The sequence below is a fragment of the Phalangium opilio genome, unplaced genomic scaffold (assembly GCF_054372755.1).
Source record: "Phalangium opilio isolate 3A_F unplaced genomic scaffold, DU_Popi_V2 ptg000042l_1, whole genome shotgun sequence".
NCBI lineage: Eukaryota > Metazoa > Arthropoda > Arachnida > Opiliones > Phalangiidae > Phalangium > Phalangium opilio.
The window spans coordinates 3,996,238-4,021,842 of record NW_028324166.1 but is presented as its reverse complement, the minus strand read 5'-3'; the positions used below and the strand labels follow the sequence as shown (position 1 = coordinate 4,021,842).

At 37.3% G+C, this 25,605-nt stretch overlaps 2 protein-coding genes across 2 annotated transcripts; one reads left to right on the top strand and one right to left on the bottom strand.

The window, feature by feature from the left end:
- The first annotated feature begins 203 nt into the window (after positions 1-203).
- On the top strand, positions 204-15,197 carry LOC149678486 (pre-mRNA-processing factor 39-like). The gene is made up of 16 exons (XM_089836430.1): positions 204-325; positions 6,172-6,215; positions 6,326-6,444; positions 7,061-7,186; positions 7,274-7,389; positions 7,976-8,143; positions 8,598-8,847; positions 8,950-9,060; positions 10,263-10,427; positions 10,503-10,629; positions 11,317-11,525; positions 12,031-12,090; positions 13,642-13,823; positions 14,475-14,555; positions 14,728-14,941; positions 15,027-15,197. Exons 2-16 carry the CDS (start codon positions 6,179-6,181, stop codon positions 15,081-15,083), a joined length of 2,022 nt encoding a protein of 673 aa, XP_089692556.1. The 5' UTR covers positions 204-325; positions 6,172-6,178; the 3' UTR covers positions 15,084-15,197.
- Positions 15,198-16,533: 1,336 nt separating this feature from the next.
- On the bottom strand, positions 16,534-25,128 carry LOC149678485 (polypeptide N-acetylgalactosaminyltransferase 2-like). The gene is made up of 15 exons (XM_089836429.1): positions 24,742-25,128; positions 23,324-23,574; positions 22,158-22,256; positions 21,979-22,046; positions 21,837-21,902; positions 21,124-21,245; positions 20,872-20,959; positions 20,083-20,170; positions 19,896-19,999; positions 19,702-19,828; positions 19,542-19,634; positions 18,586-18,669; positions 18,242-18,368; positions 17,044-17,172; positions 16,534-16,957 (listed from the first exon to the last, which is right to left on the bottom strand). The coding sequence occupies exons 1-15, from the start codon at positions 24,838-24,840 to the stop codon at positions 16,802-16,804; spliced, it is 1,701 nt and encodes a 566-aa protein (XP_089692555.1). The 5' UTR covers positions 24,841-25,128; the 3' UTR covers positions 16,534-16,801.
- Between the last annotated feature and the right edge of the window lie 477 nt (positions 25,129-25,605).

Genomic DNA, 25,605 nt, shown 5'->3' with positions numbered 1-25,605 from the left:
GTTCTAGATATCAATTTTACGTTAGTTGGACATTGATACAGTAAATCTGAAGAAATTCGATAAAATTTGTCTCATACACCCTTAGTTTCATTTTCGTATTTTTCGAATTTCGCCCTACAAATTGCTTCTGACGAAATTACTCTGCGCGATCGAGTTGGCTATGGCATACTCGATGGTGCTCAAACCCTGATGGTGCTAGGGTTAGCAGAGTGTCAAATCCAATCAAAGCGTTGTAAGCTAGTCCTTGTAATCAGTTAGCGGTGCGTGTTGATGCTGTACGTTCATTCATCATTTCGTTGGGACGTTTTTAAATCATAGTAGCGTGGTATGTAAACACAAATTCTTATAAATTAACAGATTTTATCCGAAAAATAATTTAATAAACCATAAAAGATGGCTTTGTGGGAAAGGAGTGTAGTTAATTTGACGGTTTTAAAATATTTTGTCCAAGGCTTAGCAGCATAATTCTTAGTAATGAATGATTTGAAGGTCCACCATGATACTGTCAGTCAGAAACAAATGTCTTGTGAAAGTTCGTTAAGTGATTTATTTTTGTAGTGGGCTAATTAGCGAGTTAGTTGCTCAAGGGCCATCTTGGTAGTACAATTTTAACAACCATATTTATTGCTGTTAGCTCATGGGCAATGTTACAGTAAGAAGTGTTGTTGTGGCAGGGTTCGGTGATAAGTTTGATTCTAGTCACAATCAGGCAGTTTGTTCTGTTCCAATATGAAATAAACGTGATAAAATAGTTGTAAAAATAGTTACGCAGTTCTAATATTCTCATATAAGCACCATTCTTTGCATATTAGTGGTGTTTCCCTGAAACCAACCTTATAGTTAATGATTGGTGGACCTTTACACTGTATAAATCGAAACTCATTACCACCACTATCTACAAACTGATTACCACCATCTTGACATAATCTTTAAGTTTAAAAGAGATACCACAACTTGGTTTTTACCATATCAGTAGAGATGACAGCTTAGTGATGTAAAGCAGCTAGACCATAATTTAAGGCCCACTGTTAGAAAGTCATTTCTTCCCACTTTGAAATGAATAATATTAAAAAATATAAGTAATCTCTTATTACAAAATAATTAGAATTTAATTAGTCTTAAAAACGAGGACTACTGCGCCGCCATTTTTAAAAGCGTCTGCTAGACAGAACCTCTTACCCTTATGTGATTGGTTAAAGCCAAACCCTTGTGGGTTCAGGCCAGTCTGGGAAATAAGGATATTTTTTTAAACTGGTCCTTGGGACCAGTGACCCCCCTAGCGTCCGAAATTATAAACTAGTCTCCGGACTGGTCCCAGCCTTGGTTCTCCTATAAATTTGTAATTAATAAAACTGGTCCCGAGGACCAGTAACCTCCACTTCTTGAATTCAAAAACTAGTCCAAGAAGGGCTTTTGTGGGCTCTTAACTTTGAATCCCTTTGGGTACACATATATTCAAAGTCGTATAGGACGATGATAGGGTCAAAGAAATTAATGTTGCTTTAGCCAGGATGTATAAACAACCCAATTGTCCACCTCCCATATTGGGGTGAGGGGACTTAAGGCCATTAGCAACTCATTTTACGCGGAATTGTAACCAAAGTCAAAGGCTACCTGGGTTTAGTGGCGCCATTTGTACTCCTATACCATCCTCCTGATACAATGTTGCAAAATCATTATGAAGTTTTAATGATTCTGTTTTCGTGAACATTTAAACAACTGTGAACATAAGACAGATTAGCAAATGTCTAAACGATTATTATGTATTTTTTAGGTTTTATTTGTCTTAGTAAGAACGATTTTGTAATGGCAAAAACGAAAAACGGTCATTATGGTTGAGGTGTACATTTTCGTTTTTATGGTGTTATAAGTTAATAAGATATGTTCCATAAGTATGACACTAATGCTAGAGCCTTACTGTAGTGTTCATTTTCGCGTTTATATGTAGTGTTCATTTTCGCGTTTATATGTAGTGTTCATTTTCGCGTTTATGCATAGTGGGTACTTTCGCGTTTATACGTAGTGTTAATATTCGCTTTTATACGTAGTGTTAATATTCGCTTTTATACGTAGTGTTAATATTCGCTTTTATACGTAGTGTTCATTTTCGCGTTTATACGTAGTGTTAATTTTCGCGTTTATACGTAGTGTTCATTTTCGCGTTTATGTATAGTGGGTACTTTCGCGTTTATACGTAGTGTTAATATTCGCTTTTATACGTAGTGTTCATTTTCGCGTTTATACGTAGTGTTAATTTTCGCGTTTATACGTTGTAACCTCCCGTAATAATCAAGGGACCTCCTGGGTTTCCACTCCAGGGGTGTACGGTTACATAGAGGATTAACACACAGTGTTACCTCTGACCTTTCCCCGTACTATATAAGCATCGACTGCTTATCCTATTAAGTCAGTCATTCTCCACTACTAGAATGTAGTAGTATGCTCGAGCATAGGGCGTCTTGCCCTGGTAATGGACTTCATCATTAATTAGTAATTATTATTATTATTTCTTTAATTGTATTAATGCAAGTCGGCATTATTTATTGTTTAATTAGTTAGTTAATAAAGTATGATTGAACCTAAGGAACAGTGTAGTTATTCTTAGTAGTAGCCAAAGCTTTTATGGCCACGTGGGGCGAGTTTATAAATATCGCAAGCGTGGTTACATAAATGGCGAGCTTGCCAGGACCGATCGACGGGTCCTAGTTTATTGTAACTTGCTTTGGCTATGCTAAGCCTTAGAGTGATCGGAGTTTGTAGTAATTAGTTGTTAGAGTAAAGTTAGGGTAGTGACGTTGCGGTTCCGCACTGCGGATTGGACTAGCCGTGACATGCACTATTGAGTCTGAGGGTCGCTCAAAACCTTCCTTTACAACAATTCACTGCGATCACAAAGTTCAACTCATACTCAACTTCTTCAGAAGCAAGTTATTACTTGGCTTATTTCCATGGGACATTCCCTACGGAGAGGAATCTACAGTCAGCAGTCAACGCCTACAGAGGACGATGCTGAGTCAAGCTCTTCAACGGAAGGTGGGAGTGCACACCACCAATCTGCGAAGACTTCCTCAACTACATCGTCTGATACGGCTGCTCCAGATCTGACTGGACGTATTCTAACATGGGAGGAAGAAAGCCAGGACGAGCCATCCGATGCTACAGTTCCTGCTTTCATCAAAACTCCTTATAACTTTAAATGATTAACCTAGTATGCTAGTTAACTGGAATCTTTTAACTATCTGTTACATTGTTTAAAGTTAATTACTATTATTTTGTTTTGTTAAAATTAGAAAATTTATGTAATTAAGTTTTCTGCCGATGAAGTCCAATCTTTGTCGTCTGGGGGGATGTAACCTCCCGTAATAATCAAGGGACCTCCTGGGTTTCCACTCCAGGGGTGTACGGTTACATAGAGGATTAACACACAGTGTTACCTCTGACCTTTCCCCGTACTATATAAGCATCGACTGCTTATCCTATTAAGTCAGTCATTCTCCACTACTAGAATGTAGTAGTATGCTCGAGCATAGGGCGTCTTGCCCTGGTAATGGACTTCATCATTAATTAGTAATTATTATTATTATTTCTTTAATTGTATTAATGCAAGTCGGCATTATTTATTGTTTAATTAGTTAGTTAATAAAGTATGATTGAACCTAAGGAACAGTGTAGTTATTCTTAGTAGTAGCCAAAGCTTTTATGGCCACGTGGGGCGAGTTTATAAATATCGCAAGCGTGGTTACAACGTAGTGTTCATTTTCGCGTTTATGTATAGTGGGTACTTTCGCGTTTATACGTAGTGTTAATATTCGCGTTTATACGTAGTGTTAATATTCGCGTTTATACGTAGTGTTAATATTCGCGTTTATACGTAGTGTTAATATTCGCGTTTATACGTGGTGTTAATATTCGCGTTTATACGTGGTGTTAATATTCGCGTTTATACGTGGTGTTCATTTTCGCGTTTATAGGTAGTGTTCATTTTCGCGTTTATAGGTAGTGTTCATTTTCGCGTTTATAGGTAGTGTTCATTTTCGCGTTTATACGTAGTGTCGTGTGCACCTTCGCGTTTATACGTAGTGTCGTGTGCACCTTCGCGTTTATACGTAGTGTCGTGTGCACCTTCGCGTTTATACGTAGTGTCGTGTGCACCTTCGCGTTTACACGTAGTGCCGTGTGCACCTTCGCGTTTACACGTTGTGTCGTGTGCACCTTCGCGTTTACACGTTGTGTCGTGTGCACCTTCGCGTTTACACGTTGTGTCGTGTGCACCTTCGCGTTTACACGTAGTGTCGTGTGCACCTTCGCGTTTACACGTTGTGTCGTGTGCACCTTCGCGTTTACACGTTGTGTCGTGTGCACCTTCGCGTTTACACGTAGTGTCGTGTGCACCTCCGCGTTTACACGTAGTGTCGTGTGCACCTTCGCGTTTACACGTAGTGCCGTGTGCACCTTCGCGTTTACACGTAGTGCCGTGTGCACCTTCGCGTTTACACGTAGTGCCGTGTGCACCTTCGCGTTTACACGTAGTGCCGTGTGCACCTTCGCGTTTACACGTAGTGCCGTGTGCACCTTCGCGTTTACACGTAGTGCCGTGTGCACCTTCGCGTTTACACGTAGTGCCGTGTGCACCTTCGCGTTTACACGTTGTGTCGTGTGCACCTTCGCGTTTATACATGGTGTCGTGTGCATTTTCTCGCTTGTAGTTCCGTTCGATTCAGATCATTCAGTTCAAAACCTGAGATGCTCTAATAACAAATTACTGGCAACCCTGAAGCTCGGTTAAAGTAAAGTAAGGGGGAAGGAAACTTCTCTAGCCCCCTTTAGCATTATTTGTTTTCGTTTTTGGCTGGAGTCCAAGGCGATAAACTTTTATACAGATGATTTTCAATGCATGCCGTACGTTTAAATGTTTGACAGGTGGCTTGACTACATGTACTAGCACATCATAATTTTCCTAACTGACACGAGGCACAATCTAACTGAACCGAATGATCTTCTTTTTCGTTAAAATTGCCTGAATAGAGTAGACTTCCGTTAGAGTAAGCGAGATTTAAGATTTAACGCACATTTAAGTTGAAAAGTACTTTAATTTGATACGATAATTGAAAATTGAATTTCAACAATAATGTAAGTTAATTATGCTCTAAATATTATGGGGAAACGTGTCGACCTTTGCCTGATGACTTTGGGTTCTCATTCGATTGTAGTTGAGTTGTTCATCTGCCTTAAATTATGTATTAGATTTGAGACGTAAGGTACACTTTTTCGTATTGGTCATGGTTACTATTAAAAAACCTTTTCAAAATAAGTGAAAGATTGAAAGGTTTTTAAACTTGCTGATTAGTCTAAATAAAAATTCGAACATTTTAAAATCAGATTTTTCTTATAACAGTAGTATTTAGAGGTTCATGGTTTTTCATGTGAAACCTTTCAATGTGTTTTTAAAAGTGATCTGTAGGGGAATTCGGGGTATTCTTATGTTTTTCATAATTCCCCCATTTCAAATTGATTTGTAATATTTGACTGAAATCACGCAAATATTATAAGATTTTATTATTTGATTTGAGCTTTTGTGTGTTCAATTGTGGATTCTTTAATCTGCCATATTTACTTCTTGATAATGTCACGAAAAACCTGTTTCAATGAATCAGAATTTTCGAAGATAATTTCAAATAACTAGAGTTTGATATATTTTTTAAAATTTTCGTATTGAAATCTTGGTGTTATAACTACCATTCTTACCCTTCAAATTTCAGTAAATATAATATATTGTCACACGTAGCCATTACATAAAATTACTTATCACTAGCTGCCAGAGATCAATTGATCTGATACCAATTGATTGAACAATCCGAATTTTGATTTTGAATGAAATACGGAAAGATTTTTAGTTTTCAAATCGCATCCAAAACTTTAACGGACCTCATTGGACCAGCGTTAAGTCTATGTCCCCATTCCACCGGGGTTGTTTTTTCTTTTGTCCAAATTGACCTTTGTTCGGAATAATTGCGCCCGTTGCAACGTCACAGTCACGTGACGGAGGGCACTCAAACCCCGCCCACAAAACCCACATAGAAGTTAACATGGATGGAAGATATGGGGGACAATGATTCTTATTAGCTTATGAATTCCGGTTAACTGTAGATTATTTTTGCTTTACAATTTCAGAATCAAAATGCAACCTGATCAAGATATAAATGCCGTAAAGTCTGGTGAGAAATATGTTCATATTCTGATTGGTTCTTTCTTCACAGGAATTTTAACATAATTGCGAATGTTTGAGCTAAATTAAGAATGAACTTTATTGTTTTTATTATTTTAGAAGAAAAGATGGAGGATGAAGCTAAGCCGACTGAGCTGGAGAAGTTCTGGCAAACGGTTCGAGACAATCCTTCTGATTTTACAGGCTGGACGTATCTGTTGCAATATGTGGAGCAAGAAGTAAGTTTGGTCTTAAACCAAGTCTCGGCATGCTGCAGTTTAGTTTAAAAAAATGCCACTAGATGACCCTATAATCGAGGGGTGGAGTTGACCGGCACTCTAAGCTTAGCAAAGGCTAGTTTTAGCTCCACCCTCGACATTAACGAGTTCTGATTGGCTCCTGCCTTGGCAATGGTTAAATTAGTGTGTAGAAGATGCAGTTTAGTTTAAATAAATGCCACTAGATGACCCTCTAATCGAGGGGTGGAGTTGACTGGCTTGTTAAGCTTAGCAAAGGCTAGTTTTAGCTCCGCCCTTGACATTAACGAGTTCTGATTGACTCCTGCCTTTGGTAACGGTAAAATTTGTGTGTTGAAGATGCAGTTAAATTTAAACAAATGCCACTAGATGACCCTATAATCGAGGGGTGGAGTTGACTGACCCTCTAAGGTTAGAAAAGGCTAGTTTTAGCTCCGCCCTCGACATTAACGAGTTCTGATTGGCTCCTGCCTTTGGCAATGGTTAAATTAGTGTGTAGAAGATCAGGGGTGCCACAGGAGCCAACATTTGGGTTTAACAATTAATTACTTTGATGTAATTAAGTTCTAAATAGGAATTTGATTTATATCTTACGCAGAATAATCTAACTGTGGCGAGGGAAGCTTTTGATGCATTTTTGGAAAATTATCCGTATTGTTATGGGTACTGGAAGAAATATGCGGATCTTGAGAAAAAGTTAAATACGCCTGAAAAGGCTGAAGAGGTGATTTTGACGATTTTTTGTGACAGGGGAGAGTCTATTTGCCTAAAACATTTTTAACGAATTTTATCTTGTGATTGTTATTGTTAGGTATTTGAACGAGGGTTGAAAGCTATTTCATTAAGCGTTGACTTGTGGGCGCATTTTATTAATTTCTACAAGACTCAAAAGAAAGATTGTGAGGATTACTATGAACAAGTCAAAGGGTAAGTTTCTAAACTCTTCTTTCATATTTTGTGAAATTTTAAATTTTATGACTGGGATTTTTAAATATTGCGAGCGGACTTTTGAAATTTTTTGAGCGGGTTTTTAAATATTTTGAGCGTTCTTTTAAATGTCGGGAACGCCTTTTTAAAATGTCGGAAACGCCTTTTTAAATGTCGGAAACGCCCTTTTTAAATGTCGGGAACGCCCTTTTTAAATGTCGGGAACGCCCTTTTTAAATGTCGGGAACGCCCTTTTTAAATGTCGGGAACGCCTTTTTAAGTGTCGGAAACGCCTTTTTAAGTGTCGGAAACGCCTTTTTAAATGTCCGAAACGCCTTTTTAAATGTCCGAAACGCCTTTTTAAATGTCGGGAACGGCCTTTTTAAATGTCGGGAACGGCCTTTTTAAATGTCGGGAACGGCCTTTTTAAATGTCGGGAACGGCCTTTTTAAATGTCGGGAACGCCCTTTTTAAATGTCGGGAACGCCCTTTTTAATGTCGGAAACGCCCTTTTTAAATTTGATTTGTCAATTTGAAGCAAAACTACAATGAATAATTTTAACTGCTAATATTAAAATGGCAATAGGATTTTTGAACGAGCGATAACGGCATGCGGAGGAGAATTTCGTTCGGACCGTTTATGGGATTTATACATAAGTTGGGAACAAGAGAATGGCAAATTGAAGGAAGTGACATCGATCTACGAGAGAGTTCTGAGTACACCGACGCAACTGTACATTCATCATTTTGAAAAGTATGTAACGATACTTAACATTCTTTTTTTATGATACTTTCACCTAGAATCAATCTCCTTCTCTCTGTCTCTCGATGTGTCAATTGAATTCAATCTCGGTATTCGATAAAAAAAATCTTTGGTCAGTGAGTCCTTTGTTTAAAAATAATTATGATAATCAAAGACTGTGAGACTGATTGTGATGGCTGGCTAAGTTTTATAATTATTCTGAGACCAAAAATATTAACGAGGAATCCGTGTAGGTATGTTTCCGTTTTGGTGCACATAACCCTGATTACAGCGTTATTGAATCGTAAACCCCGTTTAATAGACTTTAACCACGTGTCTTTAACACTTCTTTTCAGTGGTAATGTATGTGCAGATTTCAAGCAATTATTCAAAACTCCTAATTATGAATTTTATTAAATTTCCATGATCTATGTCATGTTAATCGTCTGCTCGTTTATGTGTAAAGGTTTCAGGACCACATCAATCTCAATCCTCCCAAAGACACACTAGCAACCGATGAGTTCTTACAACTACGACAAGAATTTCTTAACAGCAGAAAGAAACCGGTGGTAGGGTCCGATTCGACTCCCGATATTAATGCCGAAGAGGAAGAGACGGTTGGACTCGATTCGGGTGGTGACGCTTTGCCTCCTGGTGTCGATGCTGAAGATGTTCCTCCTGGTCTTACTACCACTGAACGAACCGAGAAAGATAAGGTATTAATGTATTGATGACGTGTTATTTTTAAGTTGAATGTGGTGTGAATTTATGACATTGGCTGGAAGTTTATTTGGGTGGGGTTTGTTTTATTGTTTTAGTCTAACAATGAAGAGACGGTTTACATCAGACGTAAAGCCATTCAGAAGAGGAGAGATCTCTTCAAGTTGAACGAAGAGGAAGTTGGAAAGAGATGGGTTTATGAAGAAGGGGTAAGCGTTTTATTGAAGGCTCCGCCCTCTGTAGTTCGTTTTATTGAAGGCTCCGCCCTAGTTGGTTTGTTTTATTGAAAGCTCCGCCCTAGTTGGGTTTTTTTTATTGAAGGCTCCTCCCTAGTTGATTTTTTTTATTGAAGGCTCGTCCCTAGTTGATTTTTTTTATTGAAGGCTCCTCCCTAGTTGATTTTTTTTATTGAAGGCTCCTCCCTAGTTGATTTTTTTTATTGAAGGCTCCTCCCTAGTTGGTTTTTTATTGAATTCTCCACCCGCTGTAGTTGGTTTTATTGAAGGCTCCGCCCGCTGTAGTTGGTTTTATTGAAGGCTCCTCCCTAGTTGGTTTTTTTATTGAAGGCTCCTCCCTAGTTGGTTTTTTTATTGAAAGCTCCGCCCTAGTTGGTTTTTTTTATTGAAAGCTCCGCCCTAGTTGGTTTTTTATTGAATTCGCCACCCGCTGTAGTTGGTTTTATTGAAGGCTCCTCCCTAGTTGGTTTTTTTATTGAAGGCTCCTCCCTAGTTGGTTTTTTTTATTGAAGGCTCCTCCCTAGTTGGTTTTTTTATTGAAGGCTCCTCCCTAGTTGGTTTTTTATTGAAGGCTCCGCCCTAGTTGGTTTTTTTTATTGAAGGCTCCTCCCTAGTTGGTTTTTTTATTGAAAGCTCCGCCCTAGTTGGTTTTTTTTTATTGAAAGCTCCGCCCTAGTTGGTTTTTTTATTGAAGGCTCCTCCCTAGTTGGTTTTTTTATTGAAGGCTCCGCCCTAGTTGGTTTTTTTATTGAAAGCTCCGCCCTAGTTGGTTTTTTTATTGAAAGCTCCGCCCTAGTTGGTTTTTTATTGAATTCGCCACCCGCTGTAGTTGGTTTTATTGAAGGCTCCTCCCTAGTTGGTTTTTTTTATTGAAGGCTCCGCCCTAGTTTTTTTTTATTGAAGGCTCCGCCCTAGTTGGTTTTTTTATTGAAGGCTCCGCCCTAGTTGGTTTTTTTTATTGAAAGCTCCGCCCTAGCTGGTTTTTTTTATTGAATTCTCCACCCGCTGTAGTTGGTTTTATTGAAGGCGGCGCGCTGTTGGTTTATTGCAGGTCGGACGCGTTAATGATTTGTTGGATATAATTTCACAAGTGCTATAAATACCAATTATTTTCAATGTTTGATAGTAAATCATGATTGGTTAAATTACAACTCTCGCGTGTTTAATTTCATTAGATCAAAAGACCGTACTTCCACGTTAAGCCTTTGGAGCGAGCCCAGCTTCGTAATTGGCGCGATTATTTGGATTTCGAAATTGAAAACAGCCCTCATGAAAAAGTTGTCATACTTTTTGAAAGATGTATGATCCCGTGCGCGTTATACGAAGATATGTGGATGAAGGTACGTTTTCGAAAAAAATGTGCATGTGCAAGTGAACGAAATGAATGTAAGCATGCAATTGTGTATGTTTTTTAGTATGCTAGATACATGGAAAAAATCAGCCCCGAAGCAGTTCGAAGCGTCTTTGAACGAGCTTGTCTGGTTCATTTGAAACAAAAGCCAACTGTTAACTTGGGATGGGTGGCCTACGAGGAAAGACATGGTTAGTTTAATTGTGTTTTTTTATGAGTAATTGGAAAGTTTTTCGCGAATCAGTTACCTTGTTAAGTTTGGCATATGAATACTACCCGATTAATCGCGAATACTACCCGATTAATCGCGAATACTACTCGATTATTCGCGAATACTACTCGATTAATCGCGAATACTACTCGATTAATCGCGAATACTACTCGATTAATCGCGAATACTACTCGATTAATCGCGAATACTACTCGATTAATCGAGCGAAACCTACCGGATTAATCGAGCGAATACTACCCGATTAATCGAGCGAATACTAGCCGATTAATCGAGCGAATACTAGCCGATTAATCGAGCGAATACTAGCCGATTAATCGAGCGAATACTACCCCCCGATTAATCGAGCGAATACTAGCCGATTAATCGAGCGAATACTAGCCGATTAATCGAGCGAATACTAGCCGATTAATCGAGCGAATACTAGCCGATTAATCGAGCGAATACTAGCCGATTAATCGAGCGAATACTAGCCGATTAATCGAGCGAATACTAGCCGATTAATCGAGCGAATACTAGCCGATTAATCGAGCGAATACTAGCCGATTAATCGAGCGAATACTAGCCGATTAATCGCGAATTCGTTATTCGATGCCAGAACCGATATTTTAGTGAAACATAACAAAATTTTCGTGTGTATTTTGTTAAGGTCATCACGACGAAGCATTGAAAGCGTTAGACAGAATTGAGAAGAATCACCCTGATCTTCTCGAAACAAAGCTAAGAAGGATAAACATAGAACGTCGCCGGGGCAATTACGATAATGTTGAAAAGGCCTACGCGGATTGCATCGAATCTGCCAGAACAGCGCACATGAGGAGTCATTTTTCCGTGAAACTTGCACGATTTTTGTACAAGGTATATCAAATATCAGATATTGGGCTGACGATAGCAAAATCTTCCTTCCGATATGTTATTTTTATCTTTTTTTCCCATAACCCCCAAACCACCAAAAATCCCGGAAACATTTTATCAGCTTCACGAGGAAGACACGAGAGGGACGAACCAAAATTTCGGGTTTTTTACATGATGAATAATCAAAAACACATGATATGAAATTTAGTTTCCGTTTTATTTGGTTATAACGCTAGGGTTTTTATGTGCAGCTTTTTTGGGTTTGTTCAAAAATGGCCCAGTTCAAACCAATGTTTCCGTACTTCTAGTACTACCACCCGCTTCTATCGTGAAAGGTAAAATGAGATAATAGAACAATTCGCGACAAAAAATATTTGGCTGGGGAAATTATCTACGAATTATAGGATATGGATTCTAATACCCCTTTTTAATTAATATTTATTTAATTATGTAAGGAGTGATTTTTTAATGTTGCGTTTTTTCTACTTTACTTTACGTTTTTTTGTAGGTCAGAAAAGATTTTGACAAGGCTGTAACGGTGCTTAAATCCGCCATTGAACGAGATCCGGTAAGAAATGAATATGTTATATTATAATTTAGTTTATTTTATATATTATTCTACTAACCATATTTTTCTAGCTGCAGTTTTATTTTATGAAATATTTATTTTTACGTGAAATTTGTATAGTTACATTAAAAATTAAAATTCAGTCGATGAGGTTTAATATTGGTGGTTTTCGCACTTTAACTTTGAAATTTATTTTAAAGGGAAATTAAATTTGCCATACAGACATTTTGCGAGCTAAATTTAATGAGGAATAGTTTCAAAATTTCAAATTTCTTTAGGTTTTGTAAATATCTATTGTCAGTTTGTAGAGTAAGCGTGCTCAGAATCTGAGGGTTTTTTTTTTGAGGCCATGTGGTAACGCAGCTTTACTATATTTTTTGGCGGTTAATATAATATCAGTGTTTATAGAAAATATACAAGCACCATAAGTCGACACAAATCAGTTATTTCTTCTTTTGTTCTATCAAAAAATAATCGCCTGTAGATGGCGCCCTGGTGACTGGGGGTTCACGTTTATAGAGTGTATTCTAGGGAATTAAATGGGCTGTTGATTAGTTATAGCTTTTTCATACTTAAGATATTAAAACCAGGGATTTTTGCCAATTTGCTTAGCGCCCTCTTGTGGCCTCTAGATGGCGCCCTGGTGACTGGGGGTTCACGTGGATAGGGTGTATTCTAGGGAATTAAATGGGCTGTTGATTAGTTATAGCTTCTTCATACCTAAGATATTAACACTGGCGATTTTTGCCAATTTGCTTAGCGCCCTCTTGTGGCCTCTAGATGGCACCCTGGTGACTGGGGGTTCACGTGGATAGGGTGTATTCTAGGGAATTAAATGGGCTGTTGATTAGTTATAGCTTTTTCATACTTGAGATATTAACACTGGCGATTTTTGCCAATTTGCTTAGCGCCCTCTTGTGGCCTCTAGATGGCGCCCTGGTGACTGGGGCTCACGTGGATAGGGTATATTCTAGGGAATTATATGGGCTGTTGATTAACTATAGCTTTTTCGTAATTAAAATATGAACGCCGGCGATTTTTGCCAATTTGTTTAGCGCCCTCTTGTGTAAATAACATTCGTAACTTTTCTATCAAACAGATTCTGAGTTCAGTAATCCCTTTCCTCGAGTTTTTAGACTTTAATTTAGATTTAACTTTAGGTTTAGAACGTAGTTTTGAAATGATTTTACTAAATTTGACACGAAAAAAGGATTGTAAAAGAGGTCTGGCAGTTTAATTTTCCCTTTAAGCATACGGAATTAAACAGTCGTGGTCTGTCGTTTTCCCGGACTTCAGTGTATAGCATTTAGACGCTAGCTGTTTGCAAAAGCATGGAAAGCGTAAGGTTATTCAATTAAAAAAATTATAATTATGTACAAGTATTGGTTACACATTCCGTTCTAAAATAGTTTGCTCTTTGTCAAATTGGTGGGTATTTTTGCTTCTCACAAATATTTACACGCAATTATACTTTTTTAAGCACGGAGAAATATTAATTTTTTGTTATTTTGTTTTGTTTCTTTGCCTTTGTGTTCTCTTTCTTATCTTTAGACCAATTCTCATCTACATATGCAACTTGTGGATGTGGCGTTTCAAAGACCGGAAATTGATGAGAAGGCTTTAGTGGAAGCGTTTGATGTTGCACTCAGCAGTGAAATGAACGAGGATGAAAAGCTCATTTTTGCCCAAAGGAAGTTGGAGTTTATGGAAGATTTTTCGATGGACCCCTTCAAGTAAGCAAGCATCTTGCTAACATTTTATGGTTTCAATGTTTAGTAATAAAACTGTTCTTAGGCAGTGTTATTGCTGTTTGAATAGTCCTAATTCTAGATAGGATTGAAATTTTTAGCCTCGATTCTTTTAGTCTGACATTTTTGATTTAATCTATTATTTTTATAGCCAAATATTCAGTATAGGATATTAATCGATTATTTTTATAGCCAAATATTCAATATAGTATATTAATCGATTATTTTTATAGCCAAATATTCAATATAATATATTAATCGATTATTTTTATAGCCAAATATTCAATATAATATATTAATCGATTATTTTTGTAGCCATATATTCAATATAGTATATTAATCGATTATTTTTTGTAGCCATATATTCAATATAGTATATTAATCGATTATTTTTGTAGCCATATATTCAATATAGTATATTAATCGATTATTTTATAGCCATATATTCAATATAGTATAATAATCGATTATTTTTATAGCCAAATATTCAATAGAGTATATTAATCGATTATTTTTAAACATATTTTAATCTAACATCCGGCTTCATCCTTTGATTATGCAGTTACCATAATTCCATTAGAACAAACCAGCTTTAAATTATGAATACTTTTAGAAAGTCTTTGCTTTTATTTATAGGATTCAGGAAGCTTTTGACGAATTTTACAAGTACTCTAAAAATTTGGGAGCATCAGTCAAAAAAAGGCAGTTGGATGGAGTGTAAGTTACGAACTTCAATGTTTTAGAGCCTAATTGAATGAACCCCATACCCTTATTACGTCGTTTATCTTCGTCGTTCCTTTGTTATTATGATTTGAAAGAACAGTACAAATTGCTGTCACTTTGAACTCGGTTTTCATAATTTTAACCATTGTTGATTAATTATTCTTAGTTTGGATGAATCGTTGACGAAAAAGGTGAAGGGCGAAGTTAATGGAAACACTGAAAGTGAGTCATTGATGTTAGCTGGAAATGTTAATGCAACTGGAGCAGCTGCGGCTGTACCACAAACTGCAGCTGTAGCCGGCGCTACAGCAGTGCCAACTGCAGACCCTAACAGTGCCGCTTATGCGGGCTATGCGCAATCTTGGGCAAATTATCCACAGGTAAGATAAAATGCCCAATATTTACGGGTAAAGCTTATAAGTTCAGTTACTTTATATAAGTTTTGGATTTTCTTAAATTTTGCAGTACTATAATCAGCAGGCATGGGGAAGTTATCCCGCTTCGTACTATCAGAGTCAATGAATATTTCTACCTCGTTCTGTTTAGGTGGCACTTTTTTATCACATACTTAGGTTATCATTCCACCTATTCTGTAAATTCCATTTTATTCAATAAAATTTCATTAAGTCATCTGAACTATTGAAGTTTCTTACGCTTGCTTCATCATCCCTAAAGAGACATGAAGCGGGAATATGTCTCTAAAGAGATCTTGCATAAAGCGAGAAAATTTCTGTAAAGAGACCTTGCATAAAGCGAGAAAATTTCTGTAAAGAGACCTTGCATAAAGCGGGAAAATGTCTATAAGGAGACCCAGCATAAAGCGGGGAAATGTCTCTAAGGAGACCTAGCATAAAGCGGGGAAATGTTCCTAATAAGACCTAGCATAAAGCGGGAAAATGTTCCTAATAAGGCCAAGCATAAAGCCGGGAAAATGTTCCTAAAGAGGCCAAGCATAAAGCCGGGAAAATGTTCCTAATAAGACCAAGCATAAAGTGGCAAAGTGTTCCTAAGGAGACCTAGCATAAAGCGGGAAAATATCTATAAGGAGACCCAGCATAAAGCGGGGAAATGTCTCTAAGGAGACCTAGCATAAAGCGGGAAAATGTTCCTAATAAGACCAAGCATAAAGCCGGGAAAATGTCCCTAAAGAGGCCAAGCATAAAGCCGGGAAAATGTCCCTAATGAGGCCTAGTATAAAGCGGCAAAATGTTCCTAATAAGACCAAGTATAAAGCGGCAAAATGTTCCTAATAAGACCAAGTATAAAGCGGCAAAATGTTCCTAATAAGACCTAGCATAAAGCGGCAAAATGGTCCTAATGAGACCTAGCATAAAGCGGCAAAATGGTCCTAATGAGACCTAGCATAAAGCGGCAAAATGGTCCTAATGAGACCTAGCATAAAGCGGCAAAATGTTCCTAATGAGACCTACCAAAATGTCCCTAAAGAGACTTAGCATAAAGCGGCAAAATGGTCCTAATGAGACCTAGCATAAAGCGGCAAAATGGTCCTAATGAGACCTAGCATAAAGCGGCAAAATGTTCCTAATGAGACCTACCAAAATGTCCCTAAAGAGACTTAGCATAAACCGGCAAAATGTTCCTAATGAGACCTACCAAACTGTCCCTAAAGAGACTTAGCATAAACCGGCAAAATATCTCTAAAGAGACCTAGCATAAAATGGCAAAATGTCTATAAAGAGATCCAGCATAAAGCGGGCAAAATGTCCCTGAAGAGACTTAGCATAAAATGGCAAAATGTCCCTGAAGAGACCTAGCATAAAGTGGCAAAATGTCCCTAAAGAGACCTTGCATAAAATGGCAAAATGTCCCTAAAGAGACCTTCCATAAAGTGGGGAGAAGGACCTTGCACAACTTACTATAAGGTAAGTTAATATTTCTGGATAGAAGATAAAACAATTAAGGTTAATGTTTGATGATGCATTTAATTACATTTTAACATTTTTGAGACACATTTTTTTCACAAAAAAGTTTTTTTTTAATATAATTTGTTTAAATACCACCTCATTGAAGGTTACAGATATATGTATAAATTTTAAAGAGTGAACATACCTATGTTACATTATGATTCAAATATACAATTACCAGGCGGCTAAGCCTATATCTTCATATAGTTAAATTTACTTTTAAATTATATAAAATTTCTTAAACATTATCATTAGTACGTACATTGTTAAGGATTGACTATGAATTAATTTGGTGGTGGAAATTTGGTAGTTCAGTTAACCCTTTGCATTAAGAGTCCATTGTTGACTGGGCATTCCTACTTTGCAGGATATAGCGGAGACGTATCCGTCTCGAGCCGTAGATCTGCTATCCAAGCACAAGCTGAAAGGAATATTCTGAAGGGCTCTTGTACTTTTAGACCAATGCCATTTCTGATTGATATAAGAAACATGATTTTAGAGATGCGTGTAACGAAAGTCGCGTATTTCCATGTATTAGCACATGCTAAAGTATATACCTGTGTGGGGTCACCAGTTTTACAAAGCGCCAGTATGACCAGGGAATGAGTTTGTGGCACTTGATTCGTACTAAGGGTTAAACATAGCTCTCCGTGCTTCAAGGTATTGTCTTTGGTTAAGGTCCAGTCCTAGATTTGAAAAATTTAGCTTCAAATGGACAGTTTAAGGCCACTTAATCCAGGGTTGCCACGGAATTTTCAGAACCATATTCCCTGACTTTTCCAGGTTTTCCCTGACTTTTCCAGATTTTCCCTGACCTTTTCAGGCCGAAAGTGTAAATGTTTACAGCACGTTTTAAGTGCTTATAATTAAATAAACTCGATCTACATTAAGTTTTCCAATGTATTTGTTGCACCAAAATGAATAAGAAACATTTTAACTATAAATAACAGTCTGAGAGATTTTTTTAAAGGCATTTACTTTATAAAAACAATTCTGGACATTTTTAAGGAGGGCTCTAGAGTTTTCTGTGTTAAGAGACGAGATGAGGAGAAACTTTCATTACTCTTTCAATAAAGACTTTTCCTTGACCTTTTCGGCCCATTTTTAAATTCCCTGACTTTTCCTTGACCTTTTCGGCCCATTTGTAAATTCCCTGACTTTTCCTTGACCTTTTCGGCCCATTTGTAAATTCCCTGACTTTTCCTTGACCTTTTCGGCCCATTTGTAAATTCCCTGACTTTTCCTTGACCTTTTCGGCCCATTTGTAAATTCCCTGACTTTTCCTTGACCTTTTCGGCCCATTTTTAAATTCCCTGACTTTTCCTTGACCTTTTCGGCCCATTTGTAAATTCCCTGACTTTTCCTTGACCTTTTCGGCCCATTTTTAAATTCCCTGACTTTTCCTTGACCTTTTCGGCCAATTTTTAAATTCCCTGACTTTTCCTTGACCTTTTCGGCCAATTTTTAAATTCCCTGACTTTTCCTTGACCTTTTCGGCCCATTTTTTAATTCCCTGACTTTTCCAGGTTTTCCCTGACCCGTGGCAACTTTGTAATCGTTTTCCAATGGAGTTTATAATGAGAGCAACAAATGTCTACTTAAAACCACCTATATTACCCTCAAAGTATAGGAATTTTTGCTTTGCGTGTACTATTGAAAACTAATTTAGATTTTATATCACAGTTAACGAACTATTTAAGCTTCCGAAACTTTCCAAAAGGTAAATGTAAATATTTGTAACCTCGATTTATTTACCTGGTTTCCGCCAGAACCATGGCAGTTAAATAAACCCACGCTTTGTCCATTTGTGTGTCCTAATGTGTCCAAGCACGTAAGCCCTTGTTGTATAGAACCATGGGCTAACACATTAGTTTGAGGAATTCTGTAAAGCATATTACACACTTCACATTCACTCAATTTTACCCAATGTTTGTTTTAAGGTTAAATTAATTGTGCTTTAATTGTTATTAAGATCGAGAAAGAAAATGTGCTTGAATTAAGTTAAGTGTTCATGCATTCACAAAAGAAGATATAGTAAAGATGCAGAAAATAGAATATTTCTTTATTAAACATGCGGTGTTTGAAATCACTTAACGTACTTAAGCTCAGGATAAACGTTTTCAAGATACCAGCTAAATGGTTTGCATTTTAGTTTTTCTCGTAATGCTATCCTTTGGCTTATGCTGAAAAGAAAAATTGTGTATAATCAAAAAATGTGTTCCTTCATTGTTAAAGAGTTCCACAAGTCCAGTAAGTCTTGCAAGCAACACGTGGAACCCTTGAAGAGTTCCACAAGTCCAGTAAGCAACACGTGGAACCCTTAAAGAGTTCCACAAGTCCAGTAAGTCTAGAAAGCAACACGTGGAACCCTTGAAGAGTTCCACAAGTCCAGTAAGCAACACGTGGAACCCTTAAAGAGTTCCACAAGTCCAGTAGGCAACACGTGGAACCCTTAAAGAGTTCCACGAGTCCAGTAAGCAACACGTGGAACCCTTAAAGAGTTCCACAAGTCCAGCAAGCAACACGTGGAACCCTTAAAGAGTTCCACAAGTCCAGTAAGCAACACGTGGAACCCTTAAAGAGCTCCACATGTCCAGTAAGCAACACGTGGAACCCTTGAAGAGTTCCACATGTCCAGTAAGCAAGACGTGGAACCCTTAAAGAGTTCCACAAGTACCGTAAGCAACACTTGGAACCCTTAAAGAGTTCCACAAGTCCAGTAAGCAACACGTGGAACCCTTAAAGAGTTCCGCAAGTCCAGTAAGCAACACTTGGAACCCTTAAAGAGTTCTACAAGTCCAGTAAGCAACACGTGGAACCCTTAAAGAGCTCCACGAGTCCAGTAAGCAACACGTGGAACCCTTAAAGAGTTCCACAAGTCCAGTAAGCAACACGCGGAACCCTTAAAGAGTTCCACGAGTCCAGTAAGCAACACGCGGAACCCTTAAAGAGTTCCACAAGTCCAGTAAGCAACACGTGGAACCCTTAAAAGAGTTCCACAAGTCCTTCAAGCAACACGTGGAACCCTTTAACCAGTTTCGGATGCTATACTTACTCCCCAATGTTGACCATTTTGGAAACAGGAACTGCTGAGTAATAATACTTCTTGTACTCGTCCATCCAAACTTCCGCTGCTCTTTTAGTATTTCTTAAGTACAAAATAATTAATCAATGACAAAAATTATTAGCCTAGGACTTAGGAGCATTTATTTTACCGTGCAAAAACGTTTCCACTACCACCAGGAAAGTTGTAAGGATGTTGCTTACGGAAAACGTGACCTACGCGACTGCAAGGAACAATTTCCATAGTTCCTCCGCATTGCCATACGCGAAAAGATATCTCTGTTGAATACACATAAATATGATTCGTATTTGTACAACCGATTTGATCCGCACTGCACGTCTTTACCTAAGTTTTCGCCTCCCCAGACATCCATTGCTGTATCGTATTTACCCAAGGTATTGAAGGATGTTTTGTTCATGACAAAAAGTCCACCCGCAATCATGGGGGTTCTAATTATTTAATGATACGGGTATGAATTTAATATCAATTTTGATAAAATATTGAATTTTGGGCCAAGTATCGATCAACTCACTTTATGGGTTTTGTTGGATCTTTACCTCTCGCTTGACGTTCTTCGGGAGACAAAAATTCCCATTTAAAGACAAGATTCCAATCAAAACCTAACGCAGGATAAAAAATCTGTTTTAAGTAACATAAGAACTATGACATTTCTATTGCCGTAATGCTAAATTTCTGAGGAGTTAATTTATTCCTGCAATCGTATCCCTTATTTTATGTTTCGATTAAAGCAAATATTGCAATTTTATGGCTTTGGTTTTCAATTTAGTTTATTGCTACTTTTTCCAAAATGTTGCAGTTTTTGACCGTTTTGTTTTCATCCTACTTTATTGCCATCTCTTCCAAAATATTGCAGTGTTATGCCATTTTGTCTTTAAACCAATTTACTGCCATCTTTTCCAAAATATTGCAGAGCTATGCCATTTTGTTTTCAAACTAATTTATTAACACCTTTTCCAAAATATTGCAGTTTTATGGCAACTAGCTGCTTTCATCCTAATTTATTGCAATCTTTTCCAAAACATTACAGTTTTATGGCTTGGCGAAAGCAGGGGGCATTGTGGGCGGGTTTTATAATTGCACTTATAAATCCCGTCCACTAGCCTTCGCCAAGGCTAAACCCGGACTCCCGGAGTTTGTAAGGAAAGTAAACTTGTAGGGGAACCACGTGACCCCGCGCTTTGCTTTAAATCAAAAACGTGAATCTGTTAAAGCTTTGAATAGGAATCATGTTCCGTGACTAACATGTCACAAATGTTATAAAACGCTAGCGTATGGATATTTATCGGATAGCTAAACGTACCTCCTCTTAAGTCTGAGGAAGCCCCATAGTATTTAAAATCATCCATGTTTATTACATCAATGACAGGACTAGCAATGCAAAATGGATTCTGGAAATTGAAATAATAAAAAAGAAGTTTTTGTGTTAAAAATGCGTTAAAAGGATACAGAAAACAGTATAGAAACCATCAATTATAATAAGAAGTGAGTACTGAGCAATATTTTCTGTTAGTTCATGAGAAGCAATTGTGTGATACGAAAAAAAATTACGTACCCTGCGGACTCTTTCCAACAATGGTTGTAGCCAATCAACATTGCACTCGCAATGACTATCAAGAAAAGTTAAAACCTCTGCTGTCGCTGCCTCAGCCCCTTTAACTCTCGATCTTACTAATCCTATGAGAATTAACAAAGAAAAATTAAGGTTGTTAGCCGGATGTGATTTATTCGACAAACAGAATAAGTTTTTTAATCGATTAATTCGACAGGGTTTGAGTTCCTAGAATTGACATAATTACGAATAATTTACTTTATTCGATTAATCAAACCAGGTTTGAATTGCGAGAATTGACAGTATGCTGAGAGTAATAAATTAATTTTAATCGATTAATCGAGCTGGGTTTCAATTCCAAGAATTGAGAATATTGGGAATAATTGGAGAATAAATTTTATTCGATTAATCGAAAATTGTTTAAAATCCAGGAATTGACAACTATGCGAATAATTGGATGATTTATTTTAATTGATTAACTTAGTTTGAATTCACAGTATGACGAATCATTAGAAAATTTATTTTAATCGATTAATCGAATTTGGATGAAATGCTCTGAACCAGTTTAAGGTGTTGTAGTATCATTTCATATGGGTTGTAGTTATTATACTTATATGCATCTTTTTGGCATAATATATAATTTTTTAAATGCCGCTGTGCCATTATAAATGTTGTATGTCTCAGCAGTGTTGAATGTACAATGAAATTTTACAAACCTTCCCGTTTATTGTTCCTTAAAATTCTGACTTTGTGAATCTTGGCTAGTTCTAGTCCATCACTTGCTGTGAAAAACATAATACGTTCATATGTGTTTTATATATTTCCATATAGTTCAGATGGTAAAAAAAAAAAGATTACCATCTCTACTGAAGTCATCAATCAGAATAATCTCTTTAATAAGCTTTTCTGGACTACGATTTAAGATGCTGTAATCGATTTTTAAAATCCTTGATTAAACTTTTATTATTATAACAATGTAAGGGAAACTAGATTTGGCAGCGACGAAACCTAAATTTAAATACTGAACTAAAATTTACCTGACTACTGTTCTTAATAATGTGGACCTCGCTTCATTATGAAAAGTAATTATCACACTTGTTGATGGTAAGTTATCAGGATACGATTTGGAAGAACATCTTAAAGAGAATTGTGCAGGTTATTTAGCTTTTTAACATGTCGCGCCTAATCTATACATGTGGCTAAATGTGCGCGTCAAAAGCAACTAAATTGCAATTGAATAACTTGAAATTAGATACATGGTGGTGCTAAGAGGGGAGGAGCTACGAGGATGTGACGTCTAAATTGTATGGCCTGACCTGACGACTTCCAATAAAGTCGCCAAAACCAAGGTGACGTCATGAGAAGGTTCGTAGCAGCAGACTATTTATTTGTTTCCATCCTAGTTTATTGCCACTGTTTCGAAAATATTAACGTTTTTGGCCATTTTGTTTTCATCCTATTTTATTCCCGTCTTTTTCCAAAATATTGCAGAGTTATGCCATTTTGTTCTCAAACTAATTTATTGCCATGCTTTCCAAAATATTGTAGTGTTATGGCTTTCGGTTTTCAACTTAGTTTATTGCTACTTTTTCCAAAATATTGCAGCTTTTGGCCTTTTGTTTTCATCCTAAAATATTGGCATCTTTTCCAAAATATTGCAGTGTAATGTCATTTTGTTTTCATCCGACTTTATTGCCTTATTTTCCAAAATTTTGCACTGTTGTGGCATTTTGTTTTCATCCGACTTTATTGCCATACTTTCCAAAATATTGCAGTGTTATACCATTTTGTTTTCAAACTAATTTGTTGCCATATTTTCCAAAATATTGCAGTGTTATGCCATTTTATTTTCAAACTAATTTATTGCCACCTTTTCCAAAATATGGCAGTTTTATGGCGACTGCTTTCATCCTAATTTATTGCAATCTTTTCCAAAACATTACAGTTTTACGGCTTTTGGTTTTCAACTTAGTTTATTGCTCCTTTTTCCCAAATTTTTCCACTTTTATTGCTCCTTTTCCCCAAATTTTTGAACTTTTATTGCATTTTTCTTTTCAGAAGCCTACAAAAATATATTACGCGAATACTTCCTGGGAGCAAAAGAATCTGCCCAAAGAAAAACAGCGCAACTCTCTTTCTGCACTTTTAGCCACTTGTCATTCAGTAGACGAAAACTGCAACAATATGTTTCCCCGTCTATTACCTTGCATGTCGTGTATCAGGAACATCTCTATTGCTGGGTATTTTGTCACTGGCAGCTTGGTTAAACTTATTTCTTATATAGGCATCACCACCGGGTTTGATGGCAGTTTTCTCAATGTAACCTTCTTCATCAAAATATTGCCAAGACACTCTCTTGTCTAAGCCAATAGGAGTTAATGCCTGAAAACTCCCAGTTTTCGCCTCTTCGGGAGAATATGTCAACTTCAAACGCAAACCTCTGTTTTCCGTGTCCTGAAAATTACACCAGTACAAAGAACATTTATTGAGACCAGGGATAGATTTAATTTTACGGGACGGAGGGGTATAAAAGAAGAGGCGGGTCCTTGTCGGCAATGTCATCAAAACATAGTTTAACTGAGCCAATAAGATAATTTAAACTTCTCGTTACGTGTTGGAGGGAGGAGCTCTAAACTGGGCTATGAGTCGGACTGAAGTAAAAACTAACCATTCTCCATTCCTACTTCTAAAATTAAATCGATCCCTGCTGGTGTTATTCTACTTAAAACCCAACTATCCAATTTAGCGTATCATAGAGGAAGTCTCAGCAGTGGTTTAGTTTAAAAAAATGCCACTAGATGGCTCCCATAGTCAATGGGAGGAGTTAAGCTTAGCAAAGGCTAGTTTTAGCTCTGAACATGCATGTTCTGATTGGTTCCTGCCTTTGGCGAGCTAAAATGGGTGTGTAGAAGATAAGCCTGCATAATATGGGTGCCACAGGAACCAGTATTTGCTTTAAGAACTGAGCCCCCCGCCCTCTCGTAAATGAAATCTAGCTTGACCTGATTTGACCTATGATGATATTAAAAATAACCATTACTATAAATTTCTATTGTCAGTGCATGCACTGTCGTCAGTGTGATAAATACATTAAAAAAGGGTGTTTTTAATTTCATTTCAACCTTCCCCTATTTCCTGAGTTCCCAATAAAAGCTTTTATTTATATATTTATATGCCCTCTCTAACCCTCAGAATGGTGCCTGGTCAAGCCCCTGTAAGTACCCATTTAAAAATTTCAGAGTCTAAGGGTTATGTACAGGCGCTTTGATGGTACAACATTATCAGTTGGACACTCAAAAGGGTATAAAATGTCAAGCACCATTTAAGGCAATTGCAGGTCATGTGATTCCCCTACAAGTTTACTTTCCTTACTAAGCCCCATATGACTAACCCCAGATCCTTGACAAAGGATTGTATCATAGTGGGCACCCACAAACGCCTCTTGCCTCACGCCAAGCCAAACTGGTGCTCGTAAGGAAAGCCAACTTGTAGGGGAACCACGTGACCCGCGCTTTGCTTTAAGGCTTTGGGATTGGAAAGGTATGAGACTGGTTTGGTGCAGAACTGAACCACCCCCTACATGTGATATTTTTGAAATTATTTTCCAATGTAATAACAAACCTGTACATTCCTCTTATGAAGATGAATATATGAAATCACAGTTATAATCCACGTGCTTAATCCAATTAGGAAAACCAAGTACTTTATTTTTCGCCTCATTTTTGACAAACCAAGGGTATTGCACAGTCATATCAGTAGCCTTCTTCAAAGCTTAACTCATTATATTATCAAATCAATAAGATTTATAATAGAGCACAATTGATGGACTAAAATTTCCATTATATATATGTAACAAAAAATTGTAATGATTAAAAAAAAAATCCTTTTTATTGTGGAGAAGCCAGTGCTTTAGCGTATTAAATAAAAAATATTTATATTTTTTTTTCTTCTGTGCGAGTGCGATGGCACATTAAAAAAACGCCATAAGTAACAGTGTCCCGCCTGGACCCGCGGCTCCCGCCTTCGTCTGTGGAAACATAGCTCACTCGATCACGCGCTCAACGATGCAACCTCCAACCAAGGTGCAAGTTTATAGCATTAATTTTGCTGGCAACTCTGTTACACTTTTGCTTGTAATTTTTTTTGGATAAATGCTTTAGAGTTTCTTCATATCATCTTTTCATATCTAAAAGTTTCTTCGTAACCCTTGCAGCACCGAGATAGTATAATGTGTTCCATCCCCTATCTTTGCTTACGAATTCTCACAGTTTATTTTTGAACTGCTCCACAACATAGCTCTGGAACAGTACACCCTTTGGAACAATATCGCCGGTTTCCATGGAGTAGTTTAGTTGAGTGAGAACAAAAGTTCCATTAAGAATGCCTTAATTGTACCTTGACTGGAAAATTTATTGAACATTGTCCACTGGCGTGTACATAAATAGTGTCCCATTTTCGTAGTCAAGCTTATGAAAACTTCGCAAA

Excerpts from the sequence above, each read along its gene's own strand:
- LOC149678485 (XM_089836429.1), bottom strand. The coding sequence starts at position 24,840 with ATGAGGCGAAAAATAAAGTACTTGGTTTTCCTAATTGGATTAAGCACG. Across the intron at positions 19,829-19,895 it reads CTGGGGAGGCGAAAACTTAG|AGATATCTTTTCGCGTATGG; the intron begins GTAAAGACGTGC and ends TGTATTCAACAG. Across the intron at positions 19,635-19,701 it reads AGTGGAAACGTTTTTGCACG|AAATACTAAAAGAGCAGCGG; the intron begins GTAAAATAAATG and ends TTTGTACTTAAG.
- LOC149678486 (XM_089836430.1), top strand. The coding sequence starts at position 6,179 with ATGCAACCTGATCAAGATATAAATGCCGTAAAGTCTG. Across the intron at positions 10,630-11,316 it reads GGCCTACGAGGAAAGACATG|GTCATCACGACGAAGCATTG; the intron begins GTTAGTTTAATT and ends TATTTTGTTAAG. Across the intron at positions 14,556-14,727 it reads AAAAGGCAGTTGGATGGAGT|TTTGGATGAATCGTTGACGA; the intron begins GTAAGTTACGAA and ends AATTATTCTTAG.